The sequence below is a fragment of the Typha latifolia genome, chromosome 13, assembly GCF_019914945.1.
Source record: "Typha latifolia isolate L0001 chromosome 13, TyphaL0001v2, whole genome shotgun sequence".
NCBI lineage: Eukaryota > Viridiplantae > Streptophyta > Magnoliopsida > Poales > Typhaceae > Typha > Typha latifolia.
This window is the reverse complement of record NC_133098.1, coordinates 4,605,763-4,620,507: the sequence shown is the minus strand read 5'-3', so window position 1 is coordinate 4,620,507 and position 14,745 is coordinate 4,605,763. Positions and strand designations below refer to the sequence as shown.

The 14,745-nt window shown below is 37.5% G+C and overlaps 1 protein-coding gene across 1 annotated transcript; it reads right to left on the bottom strand.

Moving 5' to 3' along the window:
* Positions 1–4,618: 4,618 nt before the first annotated feature.
* Positions 4,619–13,634, bottom strand: LOC140799832 (spliceosome-associated protein 130 A). The gene is made up of 3 exons (XM_073154316.1): positions 10,575–13,634; positions 5,616–6,107; positions 4,619–5,097 (listed from the first exon to the last, which is right to left on the bottom strand). The coding sequence occupies exons 1-3, from the start codon at positions 13,602–13,604 to the stop codon at positions 4,960–4,962; spliced, it is 3,660 nt and encodes a 1,219-aa protein (XP_073010417.1). The 5' UTR covers positions 13,605–13,634; the 3' UTR covers positions 4,619–4,959.
* Positions 13,635–14,745: the final 1,111 nt, after the last annotated feature.

Sequence of the window (14,745 nt, the reverse complement as noted above, 5' to 3'; positions counted from 1 at the left end):
ATTGAACCTTAAATAAGAAAGATATATATATATATATATATATATATAATATAGAAAAAATTTATAGTATCGTAACTTTGTGCTCAGTTATCTTTTCATATCTTTAAGTTGGAATCCTGTGTCATTCTTTGCAACCAACTATGCTTAGAATTGTAATATATATATATAACTCCTCTAGATTTTACTTTTTATTTTTTCTAATAAAATATTTAACTATTCAACATTTTACTTTTAGTAAAATGCTGAACTTATCAGCGTCTACATAGGGCTATAGTCATAGACACGTTTTGGTATTAAATTTGAGTATGATTTATTTAGACAAATAAGTTTTAAAAGAATCTAGTTTAATTAAAAACTCAAAGGGTAGTTATCGCTATTGAGCAATCGTGCTTGGAGTATAAATGAAAGTTTAGTTTCCACACCAACCAGTAAGAAAAGGATTTCTCTGACCACATATTATCATTATATCATTTCTCACGTACTATATCTTTTTTTGCAATCATACAGTCTAACATTCGATTTGCTAATTAAGTCAGCTATTCACTATGCAAATATAGCACATTTTTTAACGGTGATAAAGTAAAAGACAAGCAAAATGCATAGTTTAGCAAAAATGGTTGTAATTTTTATTGATTGGAATAGAAGTTACAAAATGTCAATGACAAAAAAAATTTTAAGGGCAAGATAGCTATTGAGAACAAAATGAATGATATTAGACCACCAAAACTTTAGTTGTGAAGCCACTTAATACTTCTCGATACCACATTAGAGAAAAAAAAAAAAGGAAAAACTCTTGATGAAAAGTGTAATAACCAAGTTAAAAAAAAATTATAGTTAGGATGGGGACGATGCAACCAACCATGTTGTTGCCAGCCCGCACCCAACTTGCATAGAGGCGTCATTCACCCCCACCACACCGGCGTCGCATAGAGGTGGGACCAAGCACTCCGCCACCGCCATGCCACCACCCCGCTCTCCATTTCTCTCTCTCTAATTTTTCTCTCTTTCTCTCGGTCCTCTCTAGTTCTCCCTCCTCCCTCTAGTTTCGCTACCCACCTTAGAACGCCGGGAGGAGCCGTCGTTGACCTTCTTCCTCGCTAGTGAGCTTCCCTCTTTTTTCTCTTTCTCTCTTTTCTCTCTCCCTCACTTTCTCTCACTTGCTTGGGTTCATTGGAACCAAGCCGTTGGCTAGCCACTAGCGATCGGTCCCCTCCTCGCCGGCCCGATCACCACCTCCATTTTCTCTTCTTCTTCTTCCTTTCTCTTCTTCTTCTCCTTTTCTTCTCCTCCTTCCTCGATCCATTTGCTCTCAATTGCAACAGTGTTGGGCTCGGCCGAGCATTGTAGCGGACAGCACTGAATCGAGCCTAACACAATAGCAGAGAGGGATTTTCCCTCTTTTTCATTTCCTTTTAGTATTTATTTTATTTTATCTAGTTAAAGCAAATTAGTATATTTGGACAATTAATTAATTTAATAATATACTCACTAAAATGATTTCTAGCTAAGTGTATTTAGTATAATAGTAATTATAAACATTGCATGTAAATATACCTCTAACTTATATATATTTTATTAGAGGGATACATATATAGCTTTATTAATTATAATTAGATTATGTATGTACGTACATAAATTAATATTCATAATATATATATATATATATATATAATTCTAACAATTTATTAAACACATTTGTGTATAAAATGAGATAGGAGGCTCATTTATTTATTTCTTATGTATATAATTAAGTCCAGATAATTTGTATGTAGTTTCTATTTATTTAAGCATAAGTAAGAACCACACAATTAACTATAATTAGATTTTTGTCTACACTTATATTTTTATTTATAATTATACATATTTAATATTTTATTTTATAATTACATATTTAGACTATTTTATATAAAAAAAAAAGAGTAGCCCTTTGTAATCCTATCTCTTAACTAGCATTTTAGTAATAAAAGCATATGTATAGTATCACATTTACGTCCATAATATAGATTTAGTTATTAAATATAAAATGAGTAATTTTAAATCTAATAAACCATCCTGTGTACATCCTATAGTACACAAATGAATTCTAATTTGATAAATAGCTAACTTCATATCTATTTAAATGTTTTCAGATCCGGATCCCTCCTATTCAAGACTCCATGGACCTTGCTAACGAGGACTGATAGTCAGTATAGCAAACATGAAAAATAGTTGTTTAGTATTTACAGTTACTATGAGTAGTCTTATCATCTAGACGTCTTTATCAAATTAGAATATATTATATATTTAAATGTATGCATTCTATTTTCCTCTTCAGCATGATTATATGATCTTATATAAAAATGATTACAGTTGAGCATGTTTTATCATTTAGTTGATTAGATTAGTCTTGGATATGAATATGCTGATGATATATAGTGATGATCGAAGATGAACAAATTATATATTTTTTATGTCGAAGATGGTCTCTAGCATAAGTATGCATGTATTAGATATATATCATAGACTATATTGCATCATTTTTCTCTTAGCTTTTTTACTACTTAAATCCTTGATATGTATAACTTATAATAATATTAGATATATGCACATGATCCATTATGTATAAGAAAATTATAAAAATATATGTATATGTGATGTGATGGTTGGAATGGTATCTGGTTCAGATTGGTAGTAGATATACACTTAGCATATGATAAAGTATGGTGATGGCTGATAGTGGTTGTACTTTTAGCGTATGACGGGGTATAACTATTATTAATATATCTTTAGCATATGGTAGGATATGATTATTACATATATACCTTAGTGTATGGAAGGGTATGATTATTTTCAGAGATACCGTTAGCATATGGTAGAATATGATTATCTTCATAGATATCCTTAGCGTATAGCAAGGTATGCTTTGAGCTTGTGACATGATGACAAAATGTATATCGAGTTTAGAACTAGGTACCATGGTCTAGCATGATGGATGATATTCAGAATTGAGACTAATGACTGTGATAGTGAGAGATGTGTGGATTATATTTGACTTTGACATATATGATTATCGAGTAGTTAGCATGCATTATACATCATTATTGATGAGACTACTATCACTTAATTATGATGGTTATACATAATATGTTGTTATGTTGGATGATATATATGATTTTATCATGAGATATATTTTGATGTCATTCATGAAATAATATTAATTGCATTTATATATTTATTATTAAGGATACATATATGCATGCTCATATATAACATTATGCTCTTTTCAAATTCATATTATTAGGTACATGATTTACTCTCTATTTAACAACATTGATTTAGGATAAGGTCTATTCATTAAATCTTATGACATCTTTATTTTTCATTTCCAAAAACCCAAGTGAACAGATTGAGCGGGATACTTTATTAGAGATATTGCTAATGATTGAAGAGTAGAATATAGTTAGTATTGTATGTTAGATGAGTTTATATTATATGATATATTAGACTTTTCAGAGTGATGGTTTTATCCTTGTTATTTCTATAATATGTGACTCTATACTTGATGTATTATGTATATACAACCGTTATATATATGTAACAGTGAGATGCTCTTAATGATATGTTATGACTTATGTGAGACTCTATTAGAGTTATTTGTATTTTGTTAATACCTTGACATATGTTATTTATGATTGAGATATTAGTAGATAAATTATGGTGTTGATACATGATTTATTTGATTGTCGGTAACTAACCAAGTTGTCGCACGTGCAGTATGTTCCACATGGGCTTGTGGAGTGGACATGATTAAACCGGGTGTTACAGAAATGTCGGTTCATGAAATTTTTATTACCTTTTTTCGTAAGAAAAGATAGGACTGGCTTTGGTCCAAGGGTGCAAAGGCAATCTTAGAACTTAATCCTTCTCTAGAGAGTGCTACGGGTTGTGCAGAGGAATAGAGAGGAGAGGAGAAAGAAACAAGTGGACGGGATAGTGAATTCTTGACAACTTTAGTTTCCATTTTTTTTATTTTTTATTTTTGCTATTTTATATAAGAAATTTTGTAAGTTATTCAATAATATTATTGCAAAAAACTATTACTATTATGTAGATGATCGACGTACAACGTTACAGGGAAGCAACATTTAATAGATCTTCTAGATTGATAGAAAAGTATGATTATCTCTATAAACCAGGATGATCAATTAATCCCGTCGAGAACATTTTATAACAAAATGATTGCATAAAAAATTAATTTGAAAATCACTAACTAGAACTCATAAAGATATTCTGCTGACATGTTCCACCATTTCTTTTTCTCCAATTCTCTTTCAAACAAGATAATATGAGCCTCAACAAATGGAAAGGTCATAATTAGGGATGATTTACTAATAAGCACCCGAACAAGAACTTGAACTTATGGTTTACTTAATATTTCAGTTGATTACAGTGAGAGATACGTTCAGCTTAAACTGGATGGAAGTGTTTGAACTTTCAATACTCCGCAGAGAGGCACATCCTGGCAACTTGTTTGAACGAGAAATCTTCCAAAATATGTGCAGGATTTCCTGAACTGGATACCGTTAGATCATCTTTTGGAGCTGCAAGCTACGACCAGTCATAGGTCCAGAAAAAAAGATACCAAAAGTAAGTGGTGCAACATATTACATATACATAGGAAAGCAAGGATAATCTTGCAACCTTCCAGGAGATTCAACAGGCTGAAAATAAAGCAGAATCAGCAACACCTAATCCTAGTAGCTAGTTAATAAATATGCAATGACGGTTGCAACACGTCAACGACAACTCCTAAAAAAGCCTAACAATTTTAGCAGATTGATGCCAATTGCAGTTGGCATCAACAATGAAAGGAACCTGCAATGACTTGTAATAGATGCAAAACAATGCCATTTTACACAGTACAATCTCGAGCTAACGCATTAGCTTGTGATTGTTGATATCTTCGTTCTCGCAACAGCCTCAGATAATCTTATTTCTGATGTCTTCTAGTTTCTTCAAAATTTCACCAGGGGTCCTGTCCAGTTCATCAGCAATCTTCCTCTGCAAATCAGGTGGAAGGGTAGGAAACTGCTCACATAGATCGCCATCAATAACATCCTGCAGAATCAATATTACTTAGTATCAGTCTAGGACTTTAATAGTTTTCTCATTGTACTCGCATATCTGGATTCACACAATTGCCAAAAATTTCAAAAGAAACAGCTCGCAATATTCCTTTCAAGTTAAAAAAAGAAAAAGAAAAATTATAGCAGCAAATTTTCACTGATACCTCACTTTTAAGGAGATATTACTATGACAGGCTAAATTGCCAGATACTAGTTATAGATAGAACTGGCAAATAAGCCAACAATGTTTTAGAATATAGCCAGTACTGAAGTTCAATTGATCTGTGCTGAAACAAGCTAGTTGTAACTGTTTCTAAGCAATACAGTAGACATTGACATACCGTTGATCTCTTGTAGTTTAAAACTACAATCACAATTATTGGCAGTCCGAAACTCGATCTAGTTAAAAATACAGTTTTTATATAATTCTTCTAGCTATTGCAAGAAATTAATAACACCTGGATAACAAATATATGATGCATTAGTATGTATTAGTCTGGAAACACTTACCTTGACTGGGAAATAAGCAGATCTATAGGCCATATGATCTCTTCCACACAATGGTGGATGTTCCTGCCTCATGTGCATCTCCAAGTGAGAGAAGAAATCTACATCTTCTCTAGAGGTAAACGCAAGTAATGCCCCCAGACTACCCATCACAGTCCCAAAAATTAGGCATTCACCCCCTCCAGGTATTAAGGAGGCCTTCTGCAAGCATGTGACTACGTCACCCACATGAAACTGCACAATCTCCTCCACTTTGTTGGGAGCACCATTTAACTTTCCTTGCTCCCACTTAATTTTGCCTCCTGTTGGATCTTCTTCAATCTCATCTGACACATCCTGTGCCAGACGGACAAAATACACATTCCCAAACTTATCTGCTCCTGCCATGGTGTCAAAATCTATGTGATGTGATGCCGTGAGCCATCTGGGAACGGAATCATCTGCAAATATGTACAGTTGATTTTCATCCCGCCTATACTTGCAATAATGAAAAGACTGCAGGGGAACACCAGCAAAACGAAGTAATTAGTAACATTACAAGAAGGTTGGAGGATGAATCATTCAAATAAGACAAGCACAAATGTTTAAAGTAGTCCATCTACATACTAACACGTCATTGGACTCGTAATAGCGGATAAAAACTGAGAGACAAGCAGGCCCCCAGACTAATTCACCAATTATGTAACATTTTCAGAATACTAAGAACAAGCACCTCACTTTATTTACTTGTTAGTAGTTCTATGTATTACAGCCTGCTTTCTAATTGAAGCTGAATGAAAAATATCAAGTAAAAGCAACACAAAGAACTGGGTTAAAGTTAAAACCATCATTGAGATACTGCTCATATAAGTACATATAATGAGGAGAACTTCATGGTTTAGTTGCCAAGCAAAATTTAAAAACATTTAGGTAACTCTAAATGTGAAATATATATGTGAAATCCACAAGACAAGCAATTACAATCTTGAAATAAATCAAGTGACAGGTTCAACTAATTTACTGATAAAGGAATAATTCCTGGAAATGACTGTCTAGTCCAGGTCCTCAAAGCAAGCATTAAATAAAAAGTAAATGCAGTGGTTGTTTCAAGAGAAGCTGGAAAAAAAAAAAATTTCAGCTTCCATAAGAAGTTTATCAAAAAGCAACCCTGTGATGTTTCAACATGTTTTAATGTTGAGCCCTCTTTAACAGGAGCTAGAACTATAAATAAAGGACCAGAATCTCCTATGAAATAAAAATATTATTATTCATAAATAGCATAGTCCAAGCAGACCCACTTAAAATCTTTACTGAACTATGACCAGTAGGGGTGAAAATGGGTCGGATTAAGTCCGACCCGACCGCTATCCGATCCGATCAACAACAGCTAGAGAGAGAGGGAGAGAGAGAGGGAAAGAGAGAGAGAGTGAGGGAGAGAAGGGGGGGAGAGAGAGAGAGAGAGAGAGAGAGAGAGAGAGAGAGAGAGAGAGAGAGAGAGAGAGAGGGAAAAAGGAAGAGAGTAAGGAGAAAGAAAGATAAAAAAAATAGAGGGTGAGAGAGAGAGGGAAAGATAAAAAAAAATAGAGGGTGAGAGAGAGAGGGAAAGATAAAAAAATAGAGGGTGAGAGAGAGGGAAAGATAGAAAGAAATAGAAAGTGTAGGAAAGAATGGATACTTCAGACTAATAATTAAAATAATAGAAAAAAAGAAAGGGAGGAAGAAAGATTTTTAATTTTTTAATTTTTAGGCTTTATATGTGAGTAATTATTATTTCTTATTTTCTTATAATTTTTTCTAAATTGTTAGAAATTTTTCAACATTTTTAAATAATATTTAGAATTTTATTTAATTAAAATAATCTAATCTGATACAGGCGGCCGATACGGCCGATACGTATCGTTTTTCCGGACGGCCAATCCCGATTCCGATACCGATTTTTAGAACCTTAGTTTTCACCCTTAATGACTAGCCATCAATCTTAGAGCCCCCTCGAAAGGGACTACTAAAGGGACCTATTCCTACTCAGCCAAGTGAGGAAGATTCAACAACAACAAGGGAACTAAAGATCTCATCAAGGTTCAACATAAGCAACAGATATCAGTTCTTCGTGTATTAAACCGGCACTTCTTTTTTCTTCCCATTAAGATAAAAGAGAAAAGTAATACCAATAATGTAAAGCATCACCAAAAGTGACACAGAAGTGATCTAACCTTCTTTTTACCTTGTAGGCTAGTCAAATGCTGCAAATCTGATGGTCAAATGATGTATCATGCAATATAATCGCTACTAGTATAGCTCGAAGAAAATGTTTCATTTGCAGCATATGCAAGTCACTTAGATTGTAATATTTATTTCTTTAGTGTACTATTTCATCTCGACACTACATAAGAACATGTGCATGTCACTTAATTGTGATTGGCGACACCGCCTTCCATGTGTATCGAGAAAGAATATTTTGAACTAACTTAAGTGGGTAAGAATCACTTTCCAATTAGACTAATCCAATCCTTTAAATCCAACCAACCTAGCAAATGGAGTGGTATATGGTACACCAGTAGTGTCTCAATCCTTATAGAAAGCTATCACTTGAAAACTACCATCTCCAACCTTCAGACTACATATCCCTTTGCTATCTTTTTCTTAATTGTATATATATTAAAGAGCTAATGATACAGACAAGAAATATCTGGGGCCAATTCAAAAAGCCTAAGCAAGTGGTGGACATCTGGACTATGGGGAAGTGTAGAGGGATTCCTACATCTTATAAAAAGATGTGGAGACTGTGTGGCAGCTTGTTTGTAGAAGATTTGGCTTGAAAGGAACAATAGAACCTTTCATGAGTCTAGACATAGAAATCTGGTTGAGCTCTGCCAGCATATTCATGGTGTTTTTATATCTCGGACAGGCTTAAAAGGAGAGGGCAATCAGAAAAAAGCTAAGGCACAAGGGTGCGGGTGGGGGTTGCTAATGATACCGTTATGAATTACTATTTTGGGTCCTAACGTCTTGTCTTTGATGATTATACACAATGTTTTAAAAAGCGGCCGTGAGTGGCAGACGATCACCCCACTGCCTAGCGCCTAGGCAGAAGGCGGGTGACAAAGCGGTATAGCATTTTTAATATAAATAAATAAATAAGTATAGTATATACAGAAATTTTAATAGTGCACTAAATCAAAACACTAAATAACATAATCACATTGGCTAATTGCTTATTAGTGATAACTGAATAACTGAGATATCTATTTACTAACTCTAGTTTATTCACATGAATCACATTTCAAAATCCTTTAATCAGAAATTATATACTTAAATAGCAGGCAATTAGTAATTCCCCCAATTAATAGTGCATGACAGTGAAAAAAATTTCTTCTCTGTAATCTTAATTCAATAATTTATAAAGCAATTAGCAATTAACTCCTCTAAATTGGTTAGTTTTATTAAACCCGGTCCGCTATAAAACCTGACCCGCTCACTAATAACTGCATCTCGACTTGGCGGGCCGAAGCGCTAGCCCGCCAAGTTGGGCCAGGCAGCCCACCTAGCACTATTTAGCGCCTAGGTAGCCCGCCAAGGCGCTTGGCCACCTTTTGTCGATGCCTTTCAACATGGCGGGGCGGCCGGTGCACCGCCTCACCATGGCGGCCGCCTTTTCTGCTTTTCAAAACAGTGATTGTACATCTTAAACTTTCATACTTGCTGTGGTTTTTTTTCTTTACTATTATTTGGCCCGAGTAGGGTGTTTTTGTTTGGTGGTGAAAAACTGAAAAACTAAAAATATTAAGAAAGTGATGATATTGTTCCTCACTAGGTTATAATTTTGGCTGTGTGCAGGGGATTGTAATAGGTTTCCTTTTGTTTTACTTGTGGTGGCTGTCATTTGCAATGAAACTGAGCGTTACGGTTTTCATCAAAAAAAAAAAAGAAGAAGAACGAAACCTATCCCTTGGCTATCATTCTCCTCCTTTATGTCCCTCTATCACACATACACAGACCCTTGTCTTACCAATTTTCAGAAACTTAGAAAGTTTACGACAGTTCATCAATCTCTCTTAAATTCTTTCTTTCCCTTCAGGAATACTGATTTCCCCTTTTGTTATTCAGTTTTCCTCCTCTTCAAATTGCAACAGTCAGCTACTTTAAGTTTTATATTTGGATTGCAATATGTCAGATAGAATTGAACATATTCACATGAATGCTAACGCAAGCAGTTATAATTTAGAGTAGATGTATGCGAGAACAAGTGATTGACCTTAAAATAGAATATCCGGTCTGCATTATATATAAAGAGGCCAATCAATAAGCTTGCAAATTGTTTATGTGTTCAAGCATATTATGTAGAGAAAAATATTTTCATAATCTGAAAAAAGAACTCAAATTCAAAGTTCCATCAAATAAACTGAAATCAAGTTTCGATTGCTACGCCATTAATCAGTGAAGGTTAAGTGACAACTCTAGGTGAGTTAAGGTTTTTCCTTGAGGATTTCATTCTACATATTTATTATGAAAGGATGAACTTATTGTAAGACGAAAGGATTATAAGATCCTGACATGCTACAAAATGCTATCAATAGTACAAGTATTTACTGGATGAAAAACCAATATAGGAATATATGGAATCTGTATGCTATAACTTTCTACAAATCAACATATGAGAACTCATAAGATAAATTTGTAGAATTGTTCGCTGCATCTGAAATTCTAAGTGCTAGTTTAGTAAATCAAATCTAAATGTCAGCTTAGATAGGAATAGGATAGGAATTCAGATGTCTAATTGATTGCTTCCTTTAGCTTCACAAAAAGTAACTAATAAAATAATAGTGTAGCAGGACATCAAACAAATGATACAGCATCAGTGTAACAATGCAAATTACTAGGTTACTTGTGTCCTAAATTCAAAACTATGCATTCATATTCACCAAGGAAAATCTTCTGAAGTACCAATAAGTCAAGAAATTCTTCACTCAGAGAAGGAAAATGTACCTCTTGGATGTCGCCAACATATATCCTATCACGGTATGTATGAATGGAGACTATTGTCCTTGGGAAGAGCTTGTTTTCGCATTTCCTAAGCAATTTCCTCTTCCCTAAATCATATAACCTGAGCACTGGCCCAATACCTGCAAGTAGCCTTCCTTGAAACTGGCATAATGCAAGAGGAACTTCTTCTACTTGTGTCTTATGCACAAGCTCAAGAGATTTTCCTTCATCCACAAACTTATATATATGAATAAAACCAGCAGTGAGGCTCCTCCTTGGCCAGAACTGCAACCCCTTTGCAGTACCAACAGCTAGGAGAGTCCCATACTCCTTATCATGAAAGTTCACGGTACAAATACTGAAGGCAGCCTCATTCTCCTGCAGCTCCAGGAGACAAGTAGGACTCCCTGTCCTTGGATCAAGAATTCTGATGCAAGACACCCACTTATCTGACTCTGCCTTTGGATAACCATATTGTTCATCAGAAAGAGGATCATCCTTCTCTTCTTCATCATCTCCACCACCACCATCACCATTCTCCATTTTTTCCCTGTTATTTGCATTTCCATTTTCACCCATTCCTGCTTCCAAGCATTCCTTCCTGGCAGCTTCTCGCTCTTCTGCAGTGAATGCTCCTTGATCGCTCTCAATAATAGCTAGATATTTGCGTTTGGGCAGCAAGACAAATTTCCGTGGAGTGTATCTGAGAGGGATGACTGTCTCATTAAATGTCTCTCCCAAACGCTCAATGGTAAACACCCTTAAAGCATCTCCAGCGACAGCAACCACACCTTCGGCACACTGATCAGAAGAAAATGACGCAGCATATTCAAGTGTTTCATAAGACAAGGGGGTTAGCAAGAAATGGCCTTGATGTATATAGCCAAGCCAGGGCCGACTGGACAGACAAAGCATTGCCTGCCTGCCCCTCACTAGTGTGGAGAATAGCTTAGGGGCTCTTAGACCCAGGAATCGCGATCGAGTATCTGAGAGCTGACCAGTGATCATATCAACTACTGTTCGAAAAAGAACACCATTCTGTAGGCCAGCATTGAGAAAGACACTAGCCGGATGATCTGCACCATCCTCTCCTCCGGTAGATGCCTGCACTTCAAGTAACAGGAGTGACTCAGGAGGTGAGGAAACACTTTGAACGCTCAATATCTGCATGCAATCATCAGGGTCCAATGAGAGTATTCTAATGGTATTGTCATACGAACCAACAGCAAGGAACCGTGATCTCTGCCTCCCTTCGGGAACTGGAGCAATATCCAAACATGCAACATCGCCAGGCATCTCATGCTTCTCCACCTCCATCAACTGGCCTGTCATATCCATTTCGAAATATATAAGCTCCCCTCCACTCAGGGCGATCACAACCTGAAGCCTGTTTGAGCCAACCTTAACAATGGTCTTCTTCCCTGGCGTCTTCCACTCATTGACACGACCATCCTCCCTGATGTGCCTAATGCCATTAGGATGGACCTGCATTAGGGAGTCATCACCCAGCAAAGAGACTGCAAGGGAAGGAGTGGTGTCAAGGAATTTGCTGTCGCTGACCTCCTCTACTGTCTCACCAATGGAGAGCACGAGCGTCGCATTAGCAAAAGACACGACAATGTACGCATCAAACTCATCATTCACATTCTTCTTGACAGTCCACACTGCATTTGGGACACCAGGGAGCTGTGAGACGGCCATCTCACTGATAGCTAGCCCAGGCCTAAGGATCCGCAGGGATGAGCGAGGACCCCTGCCGCATAGAGTGAATATCTGGGGGGTCTCCTCCTCAAAGAGGTTCATGACCCTCATATCCATGATGGGCATGAGGCTCTCGATCTGGTCGATCCTGATGAGGTTTCTCAGGCCACGGGGTTGGAAAAACACTGGCTGGAAGCCCTCTTCAGTCTCCATCAGCGTGGCCGATGAAGATTCAACGTCGTCACCATCCCCGATGGCCTGGAACTGGTAAAGCGCATGATTTCCAAACTCAGATGCGGCAAAAAGATAGCCAGCCTTGAGGACGCACATGGCAGAGGTGACCGGCATGGTGTCAAAGTACTTGATCTTTAGCTCGGAGACACGATCACCCTCATGATCAAGGGTGACTTTGAAGATGTCCCCATACTCTGTCTGAAGGAGGAAGAAGAACATGGACTTCTGGCGGTGGGTGGCAGCAGAGACGATGAGGACGCCACGCTCTGCCGGGAGGTCAGCACGGCGGGGAATGACGGCACGGACTTCAGGGTGGCCCTGGTTCCGATAGATGATAAAGTTCTCAGCACAAACAAGGACACCGCTGGGGCCATCACCACCACCGGGGACAGTGACGAGGAGGTTGGCGCCATTGTCAACAGGCTCAGACCACTTCCGGGAAACATGGTTGAGACCAAGGTCAAGCTCGTAGAAGGTAAGGTGCTTCTGTGCCTCCGCAGCAGCCTGGCCCGTGGAGTCCTGGTCGGCCTCAGAGTAATCGAGCTCAATGGCAGCGAATACGGGATTGTCGAAGCCGCAGTCGACACCAGTGATGGAGTAGGTGATGGTATGGGACTTGTGGGCCTCGAGGGGGGAAGAGATGGTGAGTCGGGCAGCGGTGTCACGATTGAGTACGTAGACAAGCTTCTGCTTCTCGCCAGCGGCAATCATAACTGCTCGACCCTTGGGATCCACAGCAAGGTACTGACCTGGGACAATGCGTCGGCAGCCGGACTTGCCGAAGGTCTCCTGGTGAACTTTGTCGAAACAGTTGCGCTCCTTGCTGTACTCAAGGATGACGATTCGGCCGGAGTCGGAGCCGACGACGACATAGTCTTTCTGGGAGCCAGTGAGGCGAAACTGGACAAGGGATCGGACAGCCCCAAAGACCTCGACGGAGTGGAGGGTCTGGATCTTGCCAGCTTCATCCGGTCGGAGGAGGTCAAGGGTCTTGCCACGAGCAACCACGATCTCCTGCGACTTGCCGCCGACGAAGCTCCCGATTGTAGCGCATACCACACCCGTCGCCTTCTGGAGCGTCAGGCTGTACAGGTACATCGGAGCAACAGCTGAGTAAACCCTAACCCAAACCCTAGCCCCGCAGGAGATAAAAGGCCGTGCGCATGGGGAGAGGTTATCGGGCCGGATTGCGGATCCTACAACCCGCTCCGTTGTTTGGGTAATATCCTCCGATTTGAGGTGACCAAATGGCCCGACCTGCCCAATTAAACCGGGCTGGGCTAAGCTACGCCAGGCCCGAGCCCGACTTTCGGCACTCGTACAGCGGGCATTGTCTATTATATTCAACTGAAATTACTGACATTCTACACCCTTTCTTCTTTTTTTTCTTTTTTTTTTACTTTCTTCTTTCCAGGTTTTCACGTAAAAATGGAGTTATGTTAGCCCGTCCTTGAAAATTCACAATCAAAAATAAAAAATTACTATTTTATTTTTAAGAATAATTTCACTTAGACCTTCTAAACTATTACTATTTTCTGTATACACTTCACATTATTTTACTAGATATATCCCCTAATTCAAATTTTTTTTTTGAATTAGAGGTCCGTATAATTACTTTTTTCTTAGTTCAATGATGTATATATATATATAGTTTAAAGAATGTATATAGGTAATAAAAAAATTTAGAAATTATATGTAGAAAACAGTAATAGTATCATGTGGATATTTATAATTTAATCTATATATTAATTTTGCTTTTAATGCCTCAAAAACATTATGCGTTAATTTTCCTAATAACAAATAAAAAATAGTCCCTTAATTTTGAAACTAAAAAATTAAAATACCTAAAATACCCCTAATTTGACTTTAAAAAAAGAAATCTATTATATATCTTATGACTATGATATGATTTTCAAAATCTATTATAGCTAACTTTGATGCATTGGTGAGAACTTCTCAAGGGATTTCTCGAACACCATGCGTAGCATTTACCATAGAAATTGGAATTCTTTATGCTGATTGATGGAGAATAAGGGCCTAGTTTAGAAGTTTGTCCTTGACTAGCCAATCACTTGTAATGAATCTAGCTTGGCATCTAATCGTTTCAATTGATAGCACCTAAACGAATGCAATGAAAACCAAATATTTATCTAACACCACATTTGGGCAGGCCAAGAAGAAGAGCCATGACTCCTAGGTTTGGTCCCCTCTTCTCCATATGGGTGACAAAAGTTGTGCA

Bases quoted from the DNA above. Each gene is read 5' to 3' on its own strand.
- LOC140799832 (XM_073154316.1), bottom strand. From the start codon at position 13,604: ATGTACCTGTACAGCCTGACGCTCCAGAAGGCGACGGGTGTGGTATGC. The intron at 6,108-10,574 runs GTACATTTTCCT...GTTCCCCTGCAG, and splicing joins ATGTTGGCGACATCCAAGAG to TCTTTTCATTATTGCAAGTA. The intron at 5,098-5,615 runs GTAAGTGTTTCC...TTGATTCTGCAG, and splicing joins CTGCTTATTTCCCAGTCAAG to GATGTTATTGATGGCGATCT.